Consider the following 27,469-nt stretch of genomic DNA (forward strand, 5'->3'; position numbering starts at 1 on the left):
CGGTAGTGGAAATTTTGAGTAGTTTGGAGAACCAGCATATCCCACCTCTGACTGGCCCTGCCCGCATCTCTTCTCTGCCCCCCCCCCCCCCCCCGAGTCCCAGCTGGTCAGCTGGGTCTCCTTTTGTTGCCCTGCACTGGAGAACGGAGCTGGAAAGCAGGTTAGTGGGGTGGGGAGGGAATAGGGATTTTGCAGTAACCTTTTCCCAGGAGTGGGGAGGGAATGGAGATTTTGCAGTATCCTTCCCCTGCCATGCCCACCAAGCCACGTCCACCAAGCTACATCGTGCCCACAGAACTGGTAGTAAAAAAACATTTTAATCCCACCACTGCTCATAACGGTACAGAATTCAAGTTTTTTTTAAAAAAAAGCAATCGGAGGAGGAAGGTGACTTGTATATGTTCGCTGTCTTGAATTATTTGTAAAAATAATAAAGGGAGGAAGTAAAGAAATAACAAAAGTTTAGCATCATCAAAAAAGCACCGTCATAATTTGATGGAGTTAGGTTTAGAACAACCGCTAAAATCACTGCCGCCATCAGTTGAGCCCGAACAAATGTTCCACTAGGAACTTTTCATAGATAGACCGGAAGTATCTATGGAGCTTCTCAGCCATCCAGATCCTGGTTGTCCCCAAAGAGCTTTTTTTAAGAAGCAACTGGACTGTCTTGATTTTTTTTTCCCCTTGAAAAGGTTTCGCTTCTCATCCAAGAAGCTTCTCCAGCTCTGAAGAAGCTTCTTGGGCGAGAAGCAAAACGTCTTCAAAGAAAAACCAGAAAGTCCAGTTGCCTCCCGAAAAAAACACCTTTGGGATAAACTGGGAGCTTTTTGAATTAAACCGGCTTGCTGTGTTGAGGTATCCTACCGAGGAGGTTGGAAAATGCGTTTTACGCTGCAAGGTTTTTCCTTTCCGGGTGGCTTTTCCATGGACCTCGTTCAATTGTCGAATGGGATGGTCCAGAAAATTTGAAGATGGTTTGTTTCCACCACCACCCCTCAACCCCTTTTGATTGTTTCCACAGCTACATCCCCGGGGGGATGCCTGCACCCCCAATGCCAATTACGGCGTCCTTTTAATAGAATTTTTTGAATTATATGGCCGTCATTTCAACTACCTGAAAACGGGAATCCGAATCAAGGACGGGGGTTCCTATGTCGCCAAGGATGAAGTTCAGAAGAATATGCTAGACGGTTACAGACCATCCATGTTGTATATTGAAGACCCGCTACAACCAGGTAATCGGGGTTTTGCGTTGCGTGTGGGAAGGTTTCTGATACACAGAGTAGAAGCCATTGAAAATACTTTGCTCCCGATTCCATCTTTCCCTGATATTTTCTCTCTGGGTTGATTTATTCATCATTTGCTAGTATAAGGGCATGATTTTTGAGCATGCTGCCAGGTTATAGTTGTCTGGTTTGGTCCTGCAACCCAGGAAGACAGACACAGACTTCAGAGAGTAATTAGGACTGCAGAAAAAAAAACAATTGCTACCAACCTGCCTTCCATCGAGGACCTGTATCTTGCACGAGTCAAAAAGAAGGCTGGGAAAATATCTACAGACCCCTCACATCCCGGACAGAAACTGTTTCAACCCCCACCCTCAAAACAACGTTTGTGTCTAGTTATTCTGCACACCAGAACAACTAGACACAAGGACAGTTTTTCCCCGTATACCATCACTCTGCTAAACAAATGATTCCCTCAACACTGTCCAACTATTTACGAAGTCTGCACTACTATTAGCATTAATCTACTCATCACTCCTTATCACCCATCCCCTCCCACTTGTGATTGTATGACTGTGACCTTGTCGCTTGTATCCTTACGATTTATATTGACTTGTTTCCTAGTATGTTTTGATTGCTTATTTGTACCCTATGACTATCATTGGGTATTGTACCTTATGGTTCTTGGCTCTTGATGAATGTATCTTTTCTTTATGTATACTGAGAGTATTTACACCAAGACAAATTCTTCGTGTGTCCAATCGCACTTGGCCAATAAAGAATTCTGTTCTGTTCTATTCTATTCTATTCTGTTCTGTTCTGTTCTGTTCTGTTCTGTTCTATTCTATTCCATTCCATTCCATTCCATTCTTCCATTCCATTCCATTCTAATCTCTAATCTATTCTATTCTATTCTATTCATAGACTTAAAAATTAAGTTCTAAGATATGAAGATATCTTTTTTTTCTTTAAAGGCAATGATGTCGGAAGGAGTTCTTACGGCGCCATGCAAGTGAAACAGGCCTTCGATTACGCATATGTAGTTCTGAGCCACGCCGTCTCTCCGATAGCTAAATGTTACCCCAACAATGAAAGCGAAAGGTAAACATTGGGGAGTTCAATCAGAGGCCTCACTGACTGCATCCTTTTTCCCTGCTTTCAAATCCGGTAACCTTTTTTTTTCCCTCCCCCAAACAAAATGTCGCAGTATATTAGGAAGAATAATCCGAGTTACGCAAGAAGTTGTGACGTACAGAGAATGGATATCCAAACAGTGGGGAATCCAGAATAACGCAGAGACCTCGTGCAATGGTAAGAGACTTTAAAAAGTTCTGGCAGCAATATTTCAGAGACACAGGTAGTCCTTGAGTTATGACTGTAATGCAGCTTGCCTTTGATAGCAATAGCACTTAGATTTATATACCGCTTTGCAGTGCTTTCCAGCTGTCTCTAAGCTGTTTACAGAGTCAGCCTATGGCCCCCAACAATCCGGGTCCTCATTTTATCGACCTCGGAAGGATGGAAGGCTGAGTCAACCTTCAGCCTGGTGAGATTCGAACTACCAAATTGCAGGCAGCCAGCAGTCAGCAGAAATAGCCTGCAGAACTGCACTCTAACCACTGCGCCACTGAGGCTCATGATTCATGAAGCACGTTGGTCACATAATCGACCTGATTTTTCAGCAATTAAAAGGCTCACAGTTTTGATTTTTAAAACAAGCTACTGAGCCACTTACATTACAGAAAGAACCATGGAATAGCAACAGCTAAGTCTGCAAAAAAAAAACAGTTTGCCTGATAGTAACCTGTTGCTGGCAAATACTAAAATGGTTGTGTAATAATATAAGAGGAATCAAAAGCCATTTGGCCTACTGTTTTAAGTTATTCCCTAATATTCTGAACAGCATTAAACTGGATTGGACATGGAAAGCGAACAACAGATTGGGAAAAAAACAGCTGGATCCCAAATGGCTCAAGCTATAAATTATTAAAGTTGAATTTATGGACCTGTTTGGAAACAGCTCCATTCATCTCTGTACGAGCCACTTCTGATGCAATGCTTCCTTCCCTGCACGAAAATTTAAAGGAAGATTTCTTTTATTAAGCTTTGGGATTGTTTTCCTCCAAAAGAAGCATTTTAATAAAAAAAAAAACACTCTTGTATTGGAAATATATATATGTGGACGGAAGAATAGTGATGCCAATTCCTTCGGATTCGTGGAACCAGGGGGGAAAAATCATGATTCTAAATAATTTATGAGACCCCTTTAAATACGACAGGAAGACAGGAATGACTTCTGAATGAACAGAAGGACAAGCACAAATCAGTGGAAAGCCAGATGTTTTCAAGCAGGTTTTATAGGTTTGAGCTCATGTAAGGAGGAAAGAAGAATGCAAAGTCCAAAGATAAATCTTCATTAACCGAGATGCAGAGAAATACTTTTCCGCATAGTCGGATATTTATGGAGAAGAGTTGCTGATTTAAACAGCACATGGCCGGGCAGATAAACTCTCAGAGCCTGGAAGAGTCTGGCCATTCTTAGGCAGTTACAAAAGATCCTCATTAAACTGACATTGGGAAACATCCTTTTTACATGAAGTGGGCAAATTGTTATGCATTTTCTAAAAGCGTCTGTTCTTGTTGGAAGTACAGGTTGTCCTCGGCTTACGGCCACCATTGGGCTCCCAAATTAATGTTGCTAAGCAAGACAATTTGTTAAGTGAGTTTTGTTCCATTTGAAGAACTTTCTGGCCACGATTCGTTAAGTGAATCCCTTCCGGGGTTAAGTTGGTAACCCGGTTGTTAAGTGAATCTGGATCTCCCCATTGACTTCGCTCGTCAAGAGGATTGCAAAAGTTGATCCCATGACCTCGGGACACCGCAAGCATCATAAGTATGGGCTGATTGCCAAGCGGCTGAATTTTGATCACATGACCACGCTGAACAACGGTTGTAACTATGAAAATTAAGGATAAAGAGGAAACAGAGTATTATTTAACGTGGGACTTGTTTTGTAAATGTTTAGAAAATAGAAGCAGAAGTTAATAATTTATAATTAAGAATGATCAATAAAATAGAAGTATAAGATAGATAGATAGATAGATAGATAGATAGATAGATAGATAGATAGATAGATAGAGATATACGCAATAATACCATAAACAATATTATCACTGGATTATATTTGATTCTAGATTAAATCGTATAGGGCACTTAGAAGTGAAGATTGTATAAGAACAATGGTTATAATTATGGTGTGTATAATATGTGTATTCAAAAGAGATTTGATACAGACAGTATATACACAATGGTTGTACACACGCGCACACACTCCTCCTTTATTGTGAAATAGTGCTTACTCTCCATTTCTCCTTTGTCCTTAGGTAACGGAGTAACATTAATAGTGGATAGTCAACAGCTGGACAAATATAACAACAATCTTTCTGAAGAGAACCAGTCACAAGGAAAACCGAGAAGTAAAACTTCGGAGACCCCAAGCAAACATTCATCAAACTCTTCCTCAGGCCCTTTGTCCTCATCGTCATCCACGCTCTCCAGCTCCAGCGATGTGGTGAGTGTCAACGTCCCCCAATCAAATTCAGATGGGACTACCGCTGCCTCTAAATGCCTCGAGGGTCAGGTTTTCTCAAACGTTGCCACTTTTAAGACGTTACGGATCTCAACTCTCAGCCCTGAGGAATTCTGAGACTTGAAGTCCACACATCTTAAAAAGTTGCCAGAGGTTGAGAAGGTCTGTGGAGATTCTCCTTCCTTCAGGTCATGGTTGCCCCAAAGGTGCTTTTGTCAAGAGGCAACTGGACTTTTCTTGTTTTTTTTCTTTGAAGAAGTTTCGCTTCTCGTCCGAGAAGCTCCTTCAGCTCTGACTGGGTGGTGAGGAATGGAAGGGTTTATATTCCTTGTAGACAGCTGGTCATTTGCATCCTTTTTGAGAATCGTTGAGGTCACCTGGAGGTTTATCGCTGGGTCACCTGAGTAGTGCAAAATAGTTCCTTTAGGCTGGATTTCCAGAAAAAAATGCAGACCACAGGAACCATTTGCACTATTCAGGTGACCCTGAACGCACAGATAAACCTCCCAAGTGGTCTCAACGGCTCTCTAAAAAGGATGCAAATGACCAGCTGTCTGCAAGGAATATAAATCCTTCCATTCCCCACCATCCAGTCAGAAAAATCGGCACGGAAAAGGAATCTTTCCGCATCTTATTTTATTCACCATCCGATTTTTGAATCGTGATCCGATTCAAAAATCGGGTGGATTTTTTTTGTTCGCCACCTGATTTGGCCGCAAACAAGGAGCGTTCACGACCCGAGGTTCCACCGTATCTGCATTTCAGATGTGATTCGATTTACATTGATATATTGATTTGCTTAATGACCATCAAGGTTGCTTAATGTCCACCGCCCCCCAAAAAGGGGGGGAAGTAAAATCAGGCCCGTTCCTTAAGCGCCTCAGCTTACGACCGTCATGGCTAAAAATGATGGAAATTCCAGGCTCCGTTTCAGTCGAAAGTCGAGGACAACCCGTGTTCTGACAGAATTCCGCTACCCGCATGTCGTTGTGAAAGGTGCTGAAATGCTTCCCGTTATGTCAGAGATGGCATCATCCCTTCTGCTCCTTCCTCCTCCACAGGAGTCGGACGGCACCCCATGCAAAACCTCAAAGCAGCTGGGCTCCTGCCAGACTTCGGCAAACCGATTGGTCCCTCAGGAAATCTCCCTCGGGTCCTCTCAGCTGAGCGGCAAAATGCCAAGTAGCCAAACCGTGAACGCATCCAATGTGACAAATAAGTCCCAGGTCGGTATGGCCCCAGGTTCAAACAATCTTGGTTCCCCTCAAGAGTATCTGAAGCCTGTCCAATCCTGGGATTCTCTCCCTACCCTGGAACTAGGTTAAGAGCTCTCGAAACACTGGAACCGTGTTAGTGATGGCTAACCTTTTCGGCACCAAGTGGCCCAAATCCCCAAAATGCAATGCGTGCGTGCGCCCCTGCACATGCACCCAAACCCCCACGAATCTGAGTGCGTCCCCCCACACATGCACATGCACGTCCCATGGATGGACCCCATCCCTGCCCCATGCGCCCCCCCCTCCACATGCACCCCACGCATGCGCAGCAGAGACCCGAAGACCAGCTGGCTGGCCGAAGGTGCGTATGCGCAGCAGAGCTGAGCTGGGCTGATGGCTAGCGTGCCCACAGAGCGGGCCCTGCCACCTCTGGCATGCGTACAGGGGTGGGATTCAAAAATTTTAACCACTGGTTCTGTGGCCATGGCTTGGTGGTCCTGTGACTGGGTGGCCATGGCTTGGTGGTCATATTATTGGCTGGGCGAGGCCAACTCAACATCACTCACATCGAGGCACGCATCTCCTTGCCTGGCCTCTCATGACTGTGGGGATGCTGCAACAGTCGTGAGTGTGAAAAATGGTCCTAAGTCACTTTTTTCAGTGCCATTGTAACCTTGAATGGTCACTCCACACAAGCAAAGTACCAGCAAAGGAGGGAAAAAACCTCCAGAGAAGTTCCTGAGACAGGAAGTCTAGTCCTGCCAAGAATGTAATAAGGGTTAGTGGAGAGGCAGTTTCTGTAAGCAACACCAGAATGTTTCCTTCCTGCCTTCCTTACAGGATTAGTCCGGTAATTTCTTCTAACAACCGGTTCTCCGAACGGCTTAGAATGTTAACAGCCAATTCTAGCGAATAGGTACGAACTGGTAAAATCCCACCCCTGCATGCGTGTCATAGGTTTGCCATCAGAACACTAGAACATTGCGCTTAAACCCAGCTTGGGATGACTTAAGCCTGCATTCTGGGAATAATTGCGGTCCCCCCCCCCCTTCCCACTAAGAAAAATTGAGCTGAACTGAGCCTTGGTCATCTCACTCTTTTAACATGTGATGCGAACAGTCGGACGAACACCCTTAAATTCATTTTATTAGGTTGTTTTTAAATCCCGCCTTGTATTACTTTATAAGCACCTCAATGTGGCGAACAATACCTAATATGCCTCCTCCTGTTTTCCCCACAGCAACTCTGTGAGATAAGAGTCGCTTTGTAGAGAGAAATGTATAATTAAATGATAAATTTAATAAAGTAAATAATTTCGGCTGAAAGAGAGTGATTGCCTCAAATTCATCCAGCCAGCTTTCATGCCTAAGGCAGGACTAGAACTCGCCATCTCCTGGTGTTTGGCCCAAAGTCACCCAGCTGGCTTTTTACACCTCAAATGAGACTAAAACTCCCAGTTACCTGGTGATTGGCCCAAAGTCAACCAACCAGCTTCCATGCTTAAGACAGGACTAGAACTTAACCATCTCCTGATGATTGGCCAAAGTCATGCAGCCAGCTTACACACCTACAATGGCACTAGAACTCCCAGTCTCCTAGTGATAGGTCCAAAGTCACCCAGCCAGCTTTAATGCCTAAGGCAAGACTAGAATGCACCATCTGCTGGTGATTGGCCCAAAGTCACCCAGCTGGCTTTTACACCTAAAATGGGACTAGAACTCCCAGCTACCAGGTGATTGGCCCAAAGTCGCCAACTGGCTTTCATAACCTAAAGCAGGACCAGAACTCTCACAGGCTCCTAATGTTTGGACCAAAGTCACCCAGCCGGCTTTCATGCCTAAGGTCTAGAACTCCCCATTTCCCAGTTTCTAGCTCATACCTTCCCCACTAAGACCCAGTTGCTTTCTTAACGCCATTTGCTTTTGTTACGGAGCAGGTCTTCACCCTTTCTCTCTCTCTCTCTCTCTCTCTCTGTCTCTACTTTTCTACCCCACAGCACGGATCCATGAGGCTCTTGCGCACTTCTTCTTCCAACAAAAGCATCCAAGGTCCAGGAAATTCCAGCCATGGTACCTTGGTGACGAACAAACAGTACCAGGGCACTAAGCCACAACAATTTTACCACGGGAAAAAACGGAAACACAAGAGGGACGCTGCGCTTTCAGAGTTATGTAGATAGTTTTCCTATCTCGACGGTTGGACTTCTTTCCCTCCCCTCTCCTGTGTGCAATGCTCTCTCATGCTACGAGAATTAACTTGGACAAAACGATTTCCAAGATCCTTCTGGAGTCTGAAGACTGTTGGAACGTTGATTAGCAACGCATTTTAGTTTTAGTTTATTTTTTTTAAATTTGTTTTTTCCAGCTCGCCACGAAAAAAACGATCATGAAGACTGAATAACTGCAAAAAAAATATATATATATATAATAAAAAATAAAAAGTGGGAGGGAGGAGGAGGAGGAGGAGGAAGAGGACAAGGCTGCTTCTCCAGTAAATCATATGCTACAACAGGGTTGTTTAGATATATAAAAAGCTTGAATGTAAAATAAATATATCCCATCAGCTTCGGGAGCTGACTTCTAGGGGTAGATAATAGTGTATTTAAAGGTTTGGTAATTAACTGAAATAAAACAAAAGGATTTAAAAAAAAAACAAAAACAAAAATACAAAAAAACCCAGGAGGAAAATGTAATTTGAGGGCAATCCAAAGTTCAAAAAAGAGAGTGAATCCTCGCATGATAATTTTAAAAATTACTTTTTTTTTGCAAACGTCCGCCATTTTATTGTGTATATATATATATGACCATAGGGCAAATTTGACCATTTGTAATAGTGGATTTGTTAAATACTTTCTACATAACATTTACCGTTTTAAATTCATAGAAAAAAAATTTCTTCCCCTCTCCCCGACGATGCGTTTTCATTGAAAAACAACCTCAACACAAAAGTACCGAGAGCTGAATTGTCATCTGAACAACGGACAAATGTAGCGAATGATTAACAGTTCAGCATTTTGTCATGTTTTTTTTTTTCCCTTTCAGCATTGAAATCATTTAATAGCACATTGACCTGAGAGGGCACAAATTGGTTCTCCGAAGGGGAAAAAAAAAGGAAAAATGATCAAAAGAAGAAGATCGATGCCAGGGCAAATGCTTGTTTATAAAATATACAAATACCACCTATCGTCAACTCTGATCTTACATTCCACTCTGGGGAAGGAAAACAGAAACAGACTTAAAACTCTCTCTCTCTTTTTTTTTAAAGTGCCATCATCACTCAGGCGATGGGATATTCCAGGTTAGCTTTCATGGGAAATCATGGTTTGTTTGCTTTCAAAATAGGAAACCCAGTTAACTTTATTAAAGGAAGGGATATGTGTTGCTGAGTTAAGGGGGACAAAACTCAACCTCTTGATGACCTCTGTATTTTAAGTCTTCCTTGTAAAATCCCTCTGATGTGTTTCCACATGCGTTGGGCTACAATTTTCATTACACTTAATGCTGGCTGAGAGGCAATGAGAGTTGTAAATCAACATTTTTGTTTTAAAAAAAAGCACTAGATTGGGGAAAAGGTGGTGTAATTCCAATTTTATTTTATTTTTCTGCATGCTTTTATCCTGAATTTCTTTTTTTAAAGAAAAAAAAATTTCCCTTCTCTTGCAGCTTTATAGCTTTCCTTTTAAAAAAAGAAAAAGTAAGGAGAATTGTTAATGCACATGGTTGAATTGTTTCCTTTTCTCTTTTAAGAAAAAAAAAAAAAAACCCTGAATGTTACCTCATTCCCTTTTCAGAGATTTTTTTTTAAATCCACCCTTAAAGAGAGAATTAAAAGAGTCTTCAATAATGGGACGGCATCGTCTAATGCTGTCTAAAGAGGCAACAAGCCGTGTTAATTCTTCCTGAAATTCTCCCACTTCCTAAGATGGTTTCCTAGCTCAGGCAGGCCTTGGATTTTAAGACAGAAGTGGAAATTTGTGTTGTGAATGCAGAATGGAAGGAGTTGAATTGCAGTCACTTGCTTTATCTGAAGAAAAGGAAAAAAAAAAAAACCAGACAAAGGAGCACTTTAATGGATAGAATGTAAAAGTGACGTTTACTGTAACTTTTTATTTTATTTTTCTTTATAAAGAGGAAAGTGTGTATTCCGAATGTAAGATTATTTGGGTGTATGTGGTCTGGAGAATGAAGGCAACTCTTTTTCTTTCCCAGAGAAATACTGACTTTTAGATGTTTTCTTTTATAAATCGCAGACCAACCTGAAGTTGGCACTCGGTAAAGTGCAAAAGCTTTTAAAGTAAATAATAATTATAATAATGCAACACGACCAAAAACTGTCATGACTGAAAAATAATAATAAAATAACGCTAGATGATAAAGCATTTTGACTTCAAAGCACAGAAAGGGGAGGGAAAAATAAAATTCAAAATACCTTAATCGTCTAAAACCCTAGGCATTTTTTAAAAAATTTGGAAAAAGGTGTTAACTTGACAGAGTTTTAGTTATGTTTTGTTCCAGTCACTTTTTTAAAAAAAACCAAACGCCTTTCGTGAACTAGAATTTGTCACAAGGATTCACATTATTCATTATCAGAATATTTATTTGGAGTTAAACATACGTTTTATAACTGTAGGCCTACCCTTACCCTCTGTTTTGGGAACAAAATTCTAAATTTTTAATCCAGTATTATTATTATCAGCTGCCATTTTAAAATGCTGTTAACAAATGTAATACACCAGTCTGTATTACTGCACCACCCTCAAGTTTTTTATTCAATTTTTCGGAAAAATCACCCTCTTCCTTGGAAATAGGTGCCCTATCAGGTTGCAGAGATTGGTGTTCCAATAAGCATGTGATTATTTTAATGTGGTAGCGGGAAGATAATCTTGATTCCATTGGGAATCTTAGGTTTGTCTCAATTTATGGTTTTCATAAATTTTAATGGAAAAATAGCTTTTCCTGGACTGCTCAAGTTTCATTTTGTAAACAGTATCTTTCTAACAAGAAGAAGAAGAAGAAAAAAAAAGCATGAAGGAAAAAATTGAGGAATTTTACTTGCCTCAAATAACCAGCATTGGTATTCATGAAACACATGTATATCTAGCAAATCTTTATTTAAACCGAACAGTTGAACTGTTCATCTTTTTTCAATCTGAAGTTAAAAAACAAAATCACTTTCAGTACCTTTTTAATTTTTGCCTGCTCATTTATCTTGTACACTTCATCTCTGTATTCAATTCAAATCTAATTCCTTTTTTGAGTTTCAATACTTTTTTGTGAAAAATTTTGTGAAATATATATATATATAAAAATAAATGTTTCAACAACGTTTTATCATTCATGGCATCTATTTTCTGTTTTAAGGCATGTGCTATTTTTTTTTTCCTCACCACTTTTTATTTTACCAACCAACTCTCCAAAATGACCAAATTAACCATTGATAGACTTACAGCTTGGATGTTGAATAGCAGAATTTCCCATCTCAAAAAATACAAAACCTGTTGACGAAAACTTGATCTACTGGGCAAAGGTGTCCTAAGGGAACATTAAAAGAATATGTGCCCTTTACGCAGTTGTCTTAACTTTACTGGGAATTGGGGGTGAAATGACAAATGTTTCTGCTCCAAGTTTGAAACAAGAAAGCACTCTCAAAATGTCATTTTAGAATTGCTGTGAGGTCCTTGGTGCTCTCTGAGCTTGGAGCTTTTCTTGCAGATGTTTCATTACCAACTAGGTAACATCAGTGTCAACGCTGATGATGCTACCTAGTTTGGCAATGAAACATCTGTGAGGAAACCAGGCTCAGAGAGCACCAAGGAGCTCAAAGTTCAACCCTGAGCTACAAATCTATAACGTCTGGGTTGTGGCTGAATCTTACAAGTTCCAACCTTATGACAGAATTCTCACCACAGTCAAAAGTTTCTTCGAGCTCTTAAAATGGGAACACTTGCAATACCTACGTTTTGCAACGTAGTTTTGAGTTTGAAATATCCTCTATATCCCAACTTGGTATACTTAATTTAACTTTTATCAATAAAATCTACAGTTCTCTTCCAGCACACCAGTTCCTAAGCGTTTACATTGTAGTTTTCCATCCAGGCTGTTGTACGTTCTGCTTTCTACTGAGTTCCTACCAATTGTTAGTGCTCTGCCCAACTTTTCCCTGACCAATAACCCTACTCAAAATAATGGGGACAAGACAGCCAATTTTGACGGGATTGCATGCATAAAGTAAAATATCTGATTAAATTTCAGTCGCACATTACATGTCGTGTGAAAACTTACCATAAAAAAAACCAAAAAGAAACCCCTTGGCTAGCAATTTCTGGAAGAGTTGTCCGTTTGATGGTGATCCAACTTGGCTGGGCTGGGCCATAGTTGCAGAAAAGGTATAGAGTATAGAAATGGACTTACTTGGAGGCTAAATCCATTAGCCTGGGGGGCGTATCATGTTTGTTTTGCTTTTTAAAACCAGCTTTTAATTCCGCTATGGTAATTTGCAATGGGGCGCATTTTGCACTTGTGCCTGGCCCAGCCTTTCATTGCTGATACATTTGCAAAATTCCAGTTCTTTTGCTTTTTTTTTTTTTTCCTCCCCATGTCTGCCATGGGAGGAAACAGCCCACACATTTCAGTGGAGGAGTGAATGGAATTGGTCCTTCCTTTGAAGTCAAGGGTGTATTTCTCATCCCAGAGAAAGGGGTGTTTGGCCAGCGAGGAACACTGTAATCATGAGTCTGTTTGCGACCCCAATAAACAGAGGGAAGCAAAAATTCACAGAGCCCTGATTATCCCAAGTAGCTTTTGGGTAGACGTTTCAAATCCCACTCCTGGCTGGTGCCACCCACCCCCGCTCCTTCCCTCCCAAAGCGTCCGGAGCCCAGGGAGGGCAAAAATAGCCCCCTCCCCACTGTGGTGCAGGAGGACGACCAGGCCATGCGCACCCAGCAACCCAACACTAAAATCTTTCAAGCCCACCCCTGTGTATCCTGGTTGAAAAGATAACTGACCCATGTCACCCAAAGGGCGAGGTATGTCATTTCAAACTAGCCTCCTCCCAAGAAACCCCCATCAAATAAGCTGTGCAGTTTGTGATCAACCAACGTTTATGTATCTGCAGTTTAAACTGTCCCAAAGGTGCTTTTTTCAAGTGGACTTTCTTGGTTTTTCTTTGAAGAGGTTTCGCTTCTCATCCAAGAAGCTTCTTCAGCTCTCCATTCCCCCATCATTCAGTCAGAGCTGAAGAAGCTTCTTGGAAGAGAAGCAAAATGTCTTCAGAGAAAAACCAAGGAAGTCCAGTTGCCTCTTGGGACAACTGTGACCTGGAGGATTGAGAATCTCAACAGATATACAGTATGAACTGCAAACTAGCCAAGATCTTTGTCCTGCAGGTGAATAGGTCATCCAAACCTAAAAGTTAATTGAATGAATGAGCAGCATATCTGGATTTGTAAAATGAAGAACAAGAGTTTTCAAAAAGGGGCCGTCACAGGAGGTCACAGGTCAACGTACCTGGCTTTCTGTCTTACAAAATGGCTGCTTGATCAAACATCAATCGCTAAGCTCTGTCTGTGAGAGAAAGAATGCTCCCAAAAACCTACATTGCCCTTCTGTGAAGATAATAATAGTAATGACACCCTGGCAATCTCCTGATAGCATAGAGGCATGTGGCTTCCATGCCCTTTGGGGCAATTAATCCATCTTCCAAGAGAGCAACCCAATCTAATTTGAGTTTTTTAAAAAATACTAAAGAGAGAGAGACAGAACCTAATGCACTAAAATACTTGCAATGTTTGCAATAGTGGGGAATATCTGTAGCTCGGGTGTAGGATCATGTGGATGAAGATTGGTTCTCCAAGTTTGTGGATTGGTTTCCCAACTGTCTGGACCAAGCTAGGTAAGCGGTGTTTAGAGGACCTGCAATGTCCTTGGCTGACCAACAGGTGGTGCTGGTCCATTAAAATTACAGCAAGAAACAGAGAGCAGATTTTTTTTGCTTCAAATTAGATTTCTCTAAAAGATTTAAAAAAAAAATTCTGGCAAGGGATCTAACATTACGCAGAACGCCCTACCTGTTCCGAGTAATAATTACAGGAGACTAACTGATAACCTGATTGTAACTTTTTTCCCCCTTGTGTTCAATTTTGTCTGATTGCCTGGACGAGCTGCTGCAGTTTCCTTGGCAAAGGTTTTTCAGAGAGTGCTTTGCCATTGCCTCCTTCCTAGGGTTGAGAGAAAGGGGCTGGCTCAAGGTCACCCAGCTGGCTTTGTGCCTAAGGTAGGACTAGAACTCATAGTCTTCTGGTTTCTTAGCCTTAGCTATTAGCCTAAACAGGTGCTGCCTCTCTGCTCTTCTACAATCACCGTTCGAATCAGCAAACACCCTGGAGAGACGAAAATACATCAGCAATATGCTTGTAGAAGGCAGTACACAGACAAGTTCATTTTAACTTAAAAGCAATACATAAAGGTTACTCAGCCCTGTTCCCAAGGTAACAGCCGCAGTCCAATTACCTCATTAAAAAATGGCTATATAGCAACGAACCCCTTCGTCTGAAGTGCGTCCAGTTTAGTAAAACAGGAAGGACGATGTATTTAAGTGACAAGAGGAGTCTGCCTATTATTTAATCTCAAGCCAACTGTGCGGATGTTGCCATGGTTGTAAGTGTGAGGACTGGTCGTAAGTCACTTTTTTCAGTGCCGTTGAAACTTCAGACGGTCGCTAAACGAATTGTAGTAAGTCAGAACTAATGTACTGCATCATTCTGGAGCTCCAACTTTGCGTATTTGTGGTCAATCTTAATCTAACCGTGATAAACTTGTCCTTTATGGGCCGGAGTTATAAGTAAACTAAGGGAGTGGTGCAGTGGCCTAGAGGCGGAGCTCTCGTCTTACAGTCAGGAGGCTGTGAGTTCGATTCTAGATAGAGGCCAATATTTCTCTCTCTCTGGGCACAATGAGAATACATTTGCTGAACAAAACTCTGCATTGGCGACCAGGAAAGGCATCCAGCCAGTAAACACTTCACTCCATTCAGTTGCCCAGACTCCACCCGAAAGGGATTATGGGGTCATTAAAAGATGATGATAATGATGAGTTATTAAGTAAACCAAGGAGTCCCTGCAGATTTTACTCCACCAGTCATTGTCAATTCAAAGGGGCTGTACTCATCTCTGTTTCAAGGCCATTGAGCCAGCGTTGTCTGAAGACATTTCCATAGTTACGTGGCCAGCATGACATCACGAAGCGCTGTTACCTCCCCACCGAAGTGGTATCTATTTATCTACTCGCATTTGCATGCTTTCAAGCTTCTAGGTTGGCAGGAGCTGGAGCAAGGAACGGGAGCTCACCCCATCATGTGGCGCTGGGGGTCTCGAACCCGGGCTGCTACCTTTCTAGCCCACAAGCCCAATGTTTTAGCCACAGCCCTGGGGCTAAATCAAACGTTAGCGAACGAATCCATCCTCAGCAAGGAGTCGCACCAACTTCCTCCGTCTCTCCTACTACGTTGAGAAGCCTGGGGAAATGGCTACTTTTTCCTACATAAATTGAATGAATGAATAAATAAAACCAGCGCCCCTCCCTGACCATTGTCCTCCCTCCAGAAAATGGTCAGCCTTAATAAAAGAGGCACATCGGTGGGCTCCTTTGTTGGGGTGGGGGGGCATAAGAATGAGCATCTGCCAGAGAAACAGGTGGTCAGCAAATAAAGGAGTCTTTGTAATCTAAACAAGGGAGGGAACCTGGCTAGTCGAAGAGTCAAAGAGACAGTAGCCAGGCACTTCTAATTTGATGTATTTGCACAGGAAATGAAAGGATATCGCCAAGAATAGACGGTGCTGCTTCTGCAGTCAGCAGGCCTGATAAAGCTGCTTCCTCTCTAGTTAAAAAGAAAGGCAGATATTCATATGGAGATTACAGGGTTGGCTTGATCCGCTGATGCGATTCCTCCTTCTCCCCAATGAGATGCTTGTAGACAACAGGCAGCATTGTCATCTCCGAGGAGGGATGAAGAGTCTCTTTAAAAAAAAACACACACACACACGCACACACAATTTTTTTTCTCTTGATAATTGCATTTCATTCGATGTCAAGAGAGCCTCTGGGAGTTGAGTAGCAGAGCAATGTTGGCTAGAAGAATGTCTGCTTCTTCACCCTGCGTTGAATGAACCGAAAGCGCTTTTAAAATATTCTCTGTCACCCACTAAGATCGCAGTATAATCCTAATTTTTATTTTAAACGCCTCCCCATTAGGCTAAGAGGACACGCAGTAGTAGTACCTTACACAGCCGATCCAATGTATGTTTGCAATCCACCCAGTGGGGTTGGGAAATTGATTTATGTAAAAAAAATAAATCATTTAATAAAGATCAGTGAGAACCAGAGAAGTTCAACAAGGAGGCTACCGTTAATCATAATACTAATAAAATTAGCAACATTGATATGGATAAGATGGGGAAATATTAGCTCTTCAAAGAGGACAAAAAGGAAAAAAAAAAGACAAGAGGAGGCATTTTCAAGAAAGTGACATCTTCGACATACATAATTCTTTAATTAGACTTTTATATCATAAATACAAGTGTGTGTCTAATATTTGAAAATCAGAAGCTTCTTTTTCTATTTTTTTTTCAATTCTTTTTTCTGCATTTTGCCTTCCTCCTTCCCCTCTCCCTCCCATCCATCCATCCCTCTCTAATGTCTGTCCATCTATCTCTTTCCTTCCTATCTCCTCCTCCCTCCCTCTCCTCCTTTTCTTTCTTTCTTTCTTTCTTTCTTTCTTTCTTATTTCTTCCTTTCTTTTTCCTTCCTTTCCTTCCTTCCTTCTTTCCTTCCTTCCTCTTTCTTTCTTTCTTTCTTTCTTTCTTTCTTTCTTTCTTTCTTTTTCTTTCTTCCTTTCCTTTCTTTCTTTTTCCTTCCTTTTCTTTCCTTCCTTCCTTCCTCCCTCCCTCCCTCCTCCTCCTTCTCTTTCCTTCCTTCCTTCCTTCCTTCCTTCCTTCTTTCCATTAGTTGATGTTAGTTTTTATCTGGTTTGTACAACTTTCATTAACAACAATAACAACAATACCAAAAAAAAAAAAAGGACAGGGGCATCGAAAGTACTTTTGGCGGAATGGAGGGGCACAAAGAAGATAGAGAGGGGCGGCAAGGGGCGGGGTTTCCCCGAAGTCCCGCCTCCCGGGCGCACCTGTTCTTGGCCGGCGCAGCGCGCGCCCTCCCGGCCGGCGGCTGCGCCCGCTTAGGATTGGCGCAAAGGGGAGCGCTCCCCGGGCGGAGGCAGCGCCGCTAGAGGGCAGGGCCGGCGAGCCGGGGCCGGGGTTGGGGCGGGGGGGGAGAGGCTGGTGGCAGCGCCTTTCCGCTTTTGAGTCACTCTTCGGCGGGGCTTCTGCTTTCTTCCGAGCGGGGAGAAGGAGAAAGAAGAGAAGGAGTGATAAAGGAGGAGGAGGAGGAGAAGGAGGACTAGAAGGAGAAAGAGGAAAAGAAAGAGGAGAGCTAGAAGGAGAAGGAGGAAAAGGAGGAGAAAGAGAAGGAGTGGTCAAGAAGGAGGAGGAGGAGGAGAAAGGCTAGAAGGAGAAGAGAAAAGACAGAAAAGGGGAAGAGGAGGAGGAGGAAAGAGGAGGAGAAAAAGAAGACAGACTAGAAGGAAAAGAGAGAGGAAGGGGAAAAGGAGAAGGAAGAGAAAGAACAGAAGAAAGGGAAAAGGAGGAGAAGAAAAGAAGGAGAAGGAGAAAAAAAAAGAGAGGAAAGAAAGAGAAGGAGAAGCAGCAGCTTCAAGCAGCGGCTCTTGCCCGGACCGGCGGCGGCCAAGGTGAGGCTCCGGACCGGCCGGCAAACCCTCCGCTGCCGGGCCCAGCGAGGGAGGGGCGTGGGCGTCCTGGCCTCTCCCGCCTGCCTCGTCGCCGACCCCCGCCCGCTTTGGCGCCCCCCCGCGGGCGGGGAACGGTCTTGGCGCTCGCGGAGCGGCGGTGGCGATTGTGGTGGTGGGTGGGGGCGCTTTTTGGAGGAGGAGGGGGGTTTCGCTACCTGGGCGGGGAAACGAGGGAAAAAGAGCAGGACCCCAAGGTCGCCCACCTCCCTTCCCCATCTTGAGGCTTTCCAGACCTGGGCCCGGCTGGTTTGCCTTGAGGGTCCCTTAGGGTGGGGAAGGGGTCCTGGAGAAAGAGAGAGTGGCCCTGCCCACCTGGAGACCTGCCCATCTGCCCTGGTCCTTGCCTGGCTGGGGAAGGTGGGGGGGAGGGGCTGAGTTGGAGTGGGATGCTGAAGAGTCAAGGGGGGGCATTGACCTACAGCGATGCCCTTGCTGAAGGTAGCATCACAGATGGACAGAGTCGGAAGGGACCTTGTAAGTCATCTAGTCCAACCCCCTTGCCCAAGCAGGAGACCCTACCCCATTTCTGACAGAGGGCAGTCCAGTCTTTTCTCGAAAGGCTTCCGTGATGAACCTCCCACAACATCCAAAGGCAACTTCTGTTCCGTGGGTTGATTGTTCTCCCTGTCAGAAAATTTCTCCTTATTTCTTGGTTGGTTTCCATCCATTATTCCTTATCTGGCCTTCAGGTGCTTTGGAAAAATTGCTCTATCCCTTCCTCCTCTCTGGGGAAGCCCCTCAAATATTGGAAGATTGCTCTCCTGTCTCCCCGGTCCTTCTCTTCACTAGACTAGCCAAGCCCAGTTCCTGTAACTGTTCTTCATATGTTTTAATCCCTTCGTCAACCTGGTTGCTCTTCTCTGCACTCTTTCTAGAGTCTCAACCTCTTTTTTTATAGTGTGGTGACCACAACTGGATGCAGTATTGTAGGTGTGGCCTTACTAAGGCTTTATAGAGTGGTATTAGTACATCACTTGATCTCGATTGTATTGTGGCTTCTTGGAATACTTCCATCTTCCTGGAGATGTTGTGTATGCGTACACAACTTGGGTACCTGCCCAAACAACAGCAGTGCTTGATGATTTAAAGCAGACAAAAAAATGTATTATCTCGATACAGAGGGTGCTGAATCTAGGAGAAGGGTCTTGCATCCTGGAGCAGACGATGGTGTTAGGATGGGCTGGCAGGTAAAAGAACGGATAACTGTCTTCCATTCTGTTTGCCGAATAAGCCAGAAATCATAGTTTAAGAAGGAACGTTCCCAAATGGGTGCTTTTGGGGAATGAGCGAATTTCAGATCTTTTGAGGGTTTATGGAGGTTGAAGAGCAACAGGGCCGAAGGCTGGTGGAGTGATGGTGCTCCAAAGTCACCTTGGGAAAATGATCATAGATAATCTTGGCTTGAGCAGGTAAAAACCTTGCTCCAAAATAAGGAAGCCTGCGTGCCATATCCATGTGAATCCTGGAACTAGACTGCCCGGGTGGGAAACGCACATTGCGTTAAACCATCATTTGTTTAACCAGGATTTGATGAATTCATTGTAGTTGACTAAGGTCGCGTACCACCCTAAATCAAATAGGCTTTCAGGTGTGCAACAATAGGCCAGTGCCAGCTGCAAAATACAAACCAGCCAATTGAAGCTTCCCCAGATTAATATAGGGTCAGGTTGTGCAAAACTTCCAGGCGAGGTCCTTGGTAAAACAAGTTGGCATGAACACAACAATATTTTTTTTGGTGGTGGTGGGGTGTTAAGGCAGACGTGGCTTTTGCAAGTCTTGTATCTGATTCAAAAGTTCTTCCTGGTTTTCTCTGCCACATATGCATGCACAGATACTTATCTTCACTCCAAGAGGAACTGTCATCTTGTGTGTGTGTGTGTGTGTGTGTGTGTGTGTGTGTGTGTGTGTGGTATATTTGTCGGGACAGCTTCCAGGGCAGTACATCAGCCTTGCAAAAGACCCAACAGTTTTAGCAATTTTGATCAGTAGCAGTTCGTTTGTGTTAACGTATGTTTCACAACCTTCACGTAGAATATTTGTTGTATTCGATGAGGGGTCTGCCTTGATAGGAAGTCTTACAAACCTTCCTAGTTGGTTTTTCACACAGCATTAAACCAAGTTCCGGCTTAAATCTGTCTCATAAAATGCTACGAGGGCAAAGAGGGTTCAGTTTTACTTCGCTGTATACAAACTAAAACGCGATTGGCACACTGGTGGCTTGGCATCTCATGTTCCTCTAGGGCGGCTGTGGTTCATTTATGATTCATTGTACAGTATAAACCTGACATGTTGGGTTAATTTAGACACCCCGTGGCTGAGTTTACCCTGAATGGGTTGTTGCATGGACACAGCCTCTTCCTCCCGTTTCTGATTCCCCAAGTTCTTGCCAGTATTGTGCATCAGGGCTTCGAAAACGTGACAAGTGTTAAATGGGAAAGCAGCCCGACCTTACTATTTCCAGCCCTCAGCACTACAGGGACGTTGTGCGTTTTGCAAAAAGGGGGCAATCAATTAGCAATTTGAAAACCATCTTACAGTGGGCAGAATCCAGGCACCTTCCGGCCCGCTGTTGACACGCCTCTGTCTCGGAGTGTGAGGGAGCCAATATTTTACCAAGTGACATCTGTTAACCAGTCTGTAGTGTGATCTGCTCCTCAAATCATCCTGGTTTGTTTCCCTTTTTAAAGATCATTTCCGTTTGGTGGAGCCGCTTCTGCCTTTTTGTAAGCCTCTCGGCATCGATGTAACACGTCGCAAAATAAACAGAAGGGAAATCGTACTTCTCTGAAATGTTTTCGTGGCTGAAGAAGCCAAGTTGGGGGAGTGGGGAGTTGGCCAGGGGAAACATTGCAAATTTTTGTTCTGGGCAAGCATCGCATTACGTGGAACCGCTGCCGAGGGGGACATAAATTTCCAGCCTTTCGTTTTGGAGGGAGCATTTATTGTTGGAAACCCGATTCGGTTTGCCAGAAGGAGAACTCTCTCATCAAAATTGCTTCCCAGCAACATAAGTTTGAATGGGACGTGGTGGCTCAGGGGCTAAGACGCTGAGCTTGTCGATCAGAAAAGTTGGCAGTTCGACGGTTCGAATCCCTACCTCGGTGTCATGGCGTGAGCTCCCGCTCCTTGTCCCAGCTTCTGCCAACCTAGCAGTTCGAAAGCACGTAAAAATGCAAGTAGAAAAATAGGGGTCACTTTGGTGGGAAGGGAACAGCGTTCCCTGTGCCTTTGGTATTTAGTCCTGCCGGCCACGTGACCACAGAGACGTCTTCGGACAGCGCTGGCTCTTCATCTTTGTAACGGAGATGAGCCCTGCCCCCTGGAGCTGGAAACGACGAGCACGTATGTGTGAGAGGAACCTTTACCTTTACCTAACATAACTTTGAGTCAATGACCCCGTTAGCAGGTTTGAACAGGTTTGTAATTTGAAAAAGTGCATCTAAAGAAAAAAACGTGCTTCATTTTGGGCTACGTGAATGCGTACAGAGAGTTCTGGACTTACTGAAGTTGGACTTACTGAGGTTGCTGAAGTATGGTGGACTTCTCCAAGGGTACTTACTGTCTGGTTCAGAAGTTCCGATGGCTGTTTCCCCCCTAATCACATGACCCCATTTCCACCAGGCGTCAGCTGGCCCATTTTCAGCATCTTCTGTGCTCACATGACCACATTTTACAATGTTTTGGCTCCAAACTACCATTTACCTTCAGTTTGAAGGAAATGGGTCCATGGTGAATAATAGGGTCACTTACTAACTGCTGTGTATTGTTTAGTGACCGTGGCATTCATTTAACAACTGCCACAAAAAAAAAAGGTTGTAAAACTGTCCATCTATCTGTTGTCACACAGATGATCTGCTTTACAACCTTAAAGGAGGGACTACATTATGGTTGTAAATGGAGGACTACTACTATATGCTTTTGAGTGCAACTTTGAACTAAAACATCTTGCTCTTCCTTGTTGTCATGTCACAACAGGTCTTTTTGCGTAGCTGCTTCCCCATCTAAATTGACCATCTAAATGCCGGGTGTCAATCAAATCACACAAGAAAGGTTGCAATCCCAGATCTCTGTCCGTAGGTCCATAATGGGATATGGCCTCTCTTGGACATGACAGGCTCAGCTTCCTGCCTGTGTATGTTTTCACGTGGGTTTTGGGTCCCTTCTACTCTGCAGGATTGTGGCTTGTAAGAAAACAAAGGATTTCCTTATACCAGACTTGCTCTCGTTCTGTAAGAATTCTTAGGGTGTGCAATGCTGACTTTTCATGCCGGACAAATAGAATAGAATAGAATTCTTTATTGGCCAAGTGTGAGTGGACACACAAGGAATTTGTCTTGGTGCAAATGCTCTCAGTGTACATAAAAGAAAAGATACATTCGTCAAGAGACAAGAATCATAAGGTACTTTGTAAATAGTTGGACAGTGCTGAGGACTATTATATTTGTTTAGCAGAGTGATGGCTTTGGGGAAAAAACCTGTCCTTGTGTCTAGTTGTTCTGGTATGCAGTGCTCTATAATGTCATTTTGAGGATAGGAGTTGGAACAGTTTATGTCCAGGATGTGAAGAGTGTGTAAAAATGGTGCAATTGTCCCCACTTGGTATGAGGAATGACAAACAACAGAGCACACAAACTATGTGGAGGGAAGATCCTACTTGCCAGGACCTGTTTCCAAATGCAAGACTTGACCTCAGCTGAGCAAATCTTCCCTCTGACGAATACATGAAATGTGGCGCAAACAATGTGAGTTTACAGGGGTGGTAGAGCTCTGAAGAGCACATACCATTATGTGCAAATGACAGAGGTACTTTCATGAACTAATTTAGAAATTGGTTGGGGAGCCTGGATGGATCCGAATCCAAAATGTTTTCTCTTGTCCTGTAATCTGGATAAAAATAAAAACACCCCTCCACATTTCTCCTGCTACTCTCTGCCATGCCGTCTCTGTATAGTTAAACGGCAAGCTAGTTATGGGGCATGTCTGTGGAGATTCTCAGTTCATCCAGGCCATAATTGTCCCAAAGTTGCTTTTTTTTTCAAGAAGCAACTGGACTTTCTGGTTTTTCTTTGAAGGCGTTTTGCTTCTCATCCAAGAAGCTTCTTCAGCTCTGAAGAAGCTGAAGAAGCTTCTTGGATGAGAAGTGAAACATCTTCAAAGAAAAATAAGGCAGTCCAATTGCCTCTTTAAAAAGCCCATTTGTGATAGTTATGGGAAGTTCATTTGTTGATAGATGTAACTTATCACGCTAACCCAAAGCTAGACAAGATATACAGTATGTTGTGTAAATCCATCCCGTTGTGGTTTATTCAACAACTATGTTGTTTTAGTGTGCGTGTGAACTCAAGACTTCTATTATACTTTGCACCTCTCTTTACTGCTTCTCTTATCCTACTCATTATCCTACTCATTATCCTACTCAGTTTCCTTCCTTACGTTGGCATGTGAATACATTATAAGAGTGAATATTTAGCAATTAGTTGCACCATGTAACAATATGCTCAAATCTGAGGTTCAGTGACAACTGGAAGATAAAAATTATAAAAATTCTGACTCAATGTATCTCAACCTTGACAGTTGTAATAGTCCTCATGTCTTAAAGATCCCCAAACTTGGAGAACATTCTTCTGATTGACCCAAAGGTGCTTTTTTCAAGAGGCAACTGGACTTTCTGGTTTTTCTTTGAAGATGTTTTGCTTCTTATCCAAGAAGCTTCTTCAGCGGATTGGTCCCCAGCAGATTCATAATTCTACCCTGGAGTTACATCCTTACCTTTTATATTAGAATTTAGCACTTTTTGATAAGTAGGCAGGTCTCTTTTGGGTTTTTCAATATTTAGTTTAGTTTAGTTCAGTTTATTGTCATTGCACTTCATACAATGAAATTAAATACCATCTTCAGTGTACGTTGTAACTATGAAAATAAACACAAACACACATTCTATACATTGAATTCAAATCTCCTAACACCACACCAACATTGCACTATGCAGTAGAATTCAAAAGAACTACTGCCCTGAGATAGAAGCTATTTTTCAGCGTATTTGTCCTTGTTTTTATTATCCTGTACCATCTGTCAGATGGTAATAGTTCAAAAAAAAAGCAGTGCCCAGGATGAGATGGATCTTTGAGAATGTTTTGAACTTTCTTAAGGCAGCAGGAGCTATGAAGCTCTTCCAAAGAGGGGAGAAGGCAACCCATGATCCTCTGGGCAATGACAGTCACCCTCTGGAGTGCTGTCCCATCTGCCACTGTGCAATTGGCAAACCATGCAGAGGTGCAGAAAGTTAAGATACTCTCTGTGGTGCATTAGTAGAAGATCACCAGCAGTTTTCCATTCAGTTGTTGTTTCCTGAGAAGTCTCAGGTCATATAATCTCTGCTGGGCCCTTTTGATTAGTGTTGCAATGTGAGCCCCCCAGGTCAGGTCCTCTTTTATGGTAACACCCAGAAACTTAAAACTGGCCACTTGCTCCACTCAGACTCCATTGATAAGCAAGGGCTTGATGTCCGATCTGTTCCTTCTATAGTCCACTATGAGCGCCTTGGTCTTATTGGTGTTGAGGACCAAGTTATTGTCTCCCACACCACGAAAGCAACGTGTTTAATTTATAAGTTTCCCCCGCGCTTCAGAACTGTGCCAGTGTCCTTGGAAAGAACAGAACATTTTCTATGACAGCCACAGCAAGGTTTGACATGAAGACACCAATTCTGAAAAGGTTTTGATGCCTAAGGGGTTGGACTTGTGAAGACAGGAGTGTAATCAGTGTGGGATGGAAAATAAGGAGATCTTATGTTTAAATGGTGGGCTATGTATTTGTGGGATAAATTCAAGAATTGCTTAAAAAAAAAAAAACCAGTAGAATATCAATCAGCTCTGAAAATATAAAACTTATTTCCCTCCACTTTACAGCTATTAGAAGATGGCTTTTAGTCTGAGTCAAACGAGCAACTGAATATAGCATTAAATCGGCTATTGAGGCCTGTTGTATGTGTATAGGATATTAAACTAGAACCTGCTTGGCTTGAGTTTGACTTAGGCTTTGTTACAGCCATTGTTGCTTTTAAATCATGGTTTACAGCTTGCCATGTTATACAAATTCAGCTAACGGTGTTTCTACAACTGTTGTGGTCAGATGAACCATGGCATGGTGTGGTGGGTGGACATATTCAATGCAATGTTTCCCATCAGTGTAGATCCTAAATTGTGATTCAGAAGCCACAGTGCTGATTCATTGCATAAGCAACAAACCCATCAGGGCTTTGTTTTTTTTAAAATAAACTACAAAGCCATTCTGGTGTTGCCTACGATGTGACTATAACCCTGATTCAACCCCAGTTGAATTTTTCAGTCAATCATATTTTCCATTTTCCATGGTCCCTCCAATAACGGGGGGGCAGGGGAACTTTTTGATGGTGTCACCTCATTTGTGAAACATCTCCAGATGTTCTGATGACTTCATAGATGACGTTTGATGGTGATTAAGCAGACTATATTACAAGCTCTGGATTAAACACCGCGATGAAGGATATATCTGCATTGTTTCCAAATCAAACATGCTACAGTGAACCAGGTCAAGAAAGAAGGCTAGGATGCAACCACCAGAGAATGTATGAAGTCCTTAATCTGGGATAAATTCTCTCCCCTGAATTAGAATTTTGTGTTCATTTCCTAGTTTCCTCACCTCATCTCTATTCCTGTGGAACCAAATTAGTTGGACCAAACAAACTGGGATTACTAACTAAATCATGGTTATTTGAACCAAGGGCAGGTATATGATGCACTCCCTTCTCCAGTCTGCAATAATCTATGATAAGAAACCTGTGTTTGTTCTTCCATCCAGTATCACAGTCTGAGATTTTATTGTAGAAATATTCAGATATTTGCCACTCTTGCAAATTTTATTTTTCTTTCTCTGGCAAGATATTTTAATTGGCTTTGGTTCTGACAGTTGAAACGTTAGACCGGTGATGTTATCCTGTTGTTCCCAAGTTCCCAGCTTAATTCTCTTCTTCTGTAGCTTTTCTATAATGCTTTTACCTCATTCGCTAATTCCTGGCTTTCTTTAGCAACTAATTATGCAGAATTTCTCAAAAGCCCATTGAAAGACGGAATAAACGATTCCAGCTGCTTCTGTTTTTATCTTTCCTTTCGGGCTGGCACTGAAATACTAGCAATTCCTTTGAAATTCAATGGGACTTACTCAGAAGTATATTCACGGGGATTAAAGACCCAGTTTTCATGAGTAGAAACAGTATTTGGGAGAAGAAGAAAAAAAAATAAAGCACAAATATTTTCAAGCCATGTTTTTTTGCAGGAAAGCATCTCGGTTCAGGCAGTGGATGATGGGTAGTACCTGTTTTTCCCCAGGTCCTTGAAAGGCCTTGGATGCGGTTGGTAACCAAGGATTCTGAAAAAAAATGTGTAAATCATTTGGAGACGTTTCTGTACTCTGAATCTATACTCCAAGTTTAGACTTGCTGATGTTACGTGTGATAAGTGGAGGAAAAAACCCTTTATATATGTACAGATTGTCCCTGACTTACAACAATCTGTTTAGTAACTGTTTACTTAGAGCTGCCCAGATCTTCAAAGGTACACTTGCATCCTTCCCCCAAGCATTCATCAAAGCAAAGTGTACATTTGATGATCTGCGCAGCTCTAGCTACTGTGATATAGGAGAATGTTTGTAGTTCAGGGTTGAACTGTGTGGTCCTTGGTAATCTCTGAGCTGGGGGTTTTCTTGCAGATGTTTCATCACCCAAATTGGTGACATCATTAGTGCTAGAACTCCACACCCTTCTTGCACTGATGATGTCACCTAGTTGGGTCATAAAACGTCTGCAAGAAAACCACCAAGCTCAGAGATTACCAAGGACCTCACAGCCAGTGGTGGGATTCAAATTTTTTTTTACTACTGGTTCTGTGGGCGTGGCTTGGTGGGCGTGGCAGGGGAAGGTTACTGTAAAATCTCCATTCCCTCCCCACCCCACTAACCTGCTTTCCAGCTCCGTTCTCCTGTGCAAGGCAACCAAAAAAGACACAGGCGATCAGCTGGGACTCAATGGAAGGCAGAGAATATATGGGGTTGGTGGGGCCAGTCAGAGGTGGGATTTGCTGGTTCTCCAAACTACTCAAAATGTCCGCTACCAGTTCTCCAGAACTGGTCAGAACCTGCTGAATCCCACCTCTGCTCACAGCTCTTGTTGTTGGTGTTGGGTTTCCTGCGTGGTAGTTTTGGTGTCATACGTTGCCTTGGACAAGCGGTTCTTTACAATGCAAACAGTCCTGGTTTTTCTGCAAAAGCAATTTTTAGCAAGGCAGGAAGGCGTTCTAGGAAGCTTCTGTGCCGCTTTGATTTGATGTATTTATTGCAAAGGTCTCTTAAATCAGAGGAAATCGTGCCTTGGGTGTTATATCAGGCCTGGGAGTTTCCTTGCTTGGTGCGGCTTTTCAGCGGAGAGCCGATTCTTCATTTCCTACCTTATCACAGAATCAACATCCATTTTTCATTGCTATTGTGGACACGGGCATTATTAACAGAGCAAGGGAGCAGCTAATTCTGGGACAGAATTGTTC

At 42.9% G+C, this 27,469-nt stretch overlaps 2 protein-coding genes across 2 annotated transcripts in view; both read left to right on the forward strand.

Moving 5' to 3' along the window:
- TENT4B (terminal nucleotidyltransferase 4B) overlaps positions 1-9,035 on the forward strand; it is a 30,392-nt gene extending 21,357 nt beyond the window's left edge. The window contains exons 7-12 of the mRNA XM_026713925.2: positions 1,022-1,235; positions 2,201-2,327; positions 2,434-2,537; positions 4,610-4,797; positions 5,877-6,041; positions 8,029-9,035. Of these exons, the coding sequence (XP_026569710.2) occupies positions 1,022-1,235; positions 2,201-2,327; positions 2,434-2,537; positions 4,610-4,797; positions 5,877-6,041; positions 8,029-8,211 (981 nt within the window). The 3' untranslated portion in view covers positions 8,212-9,035. The remainder of the gene's footprint in view (positions 1-1,021; positions 1,236-2,200; positions 2,328-2,433; positions 2,538-4,609; positions 4,798-5,876; positions 6,042-8,028) is intronic.
- Positions 9,036-17,366: 8,331 nt separating this feature from the next.
- Positions 17,367-27,469, forward strand: part of ADCY7 (adenylate cyclase 7) — a 66,229-nt gene continuing 56,126 nt past the window's right edge. The window contains exon 1 of the mRNA XM_087940681.1: positions 17,367-17,834. The gene's annotated coding sequence lies outside the window, so the exon portion shown is untranslated. The remainder of the gene's footprint in view (positions 17,835-27,469) is intronic.

Source organism: Pseudonaja textilis, chromosome 11 (genome assembly GCF_049901715.1).
Source record: "Pseudonaja textilis isolate UNSWEBS1 chromosome 11, rPseTex1.2, whole genome shotgun sequence".
NCBI classification, from domain to species: domain Eukaryota; kingdom Metazoa; phylum Chordata; class Lepidosauria; order Squamata; family Elapidae; genus Pseudonaja; species Pseudonaja textilis.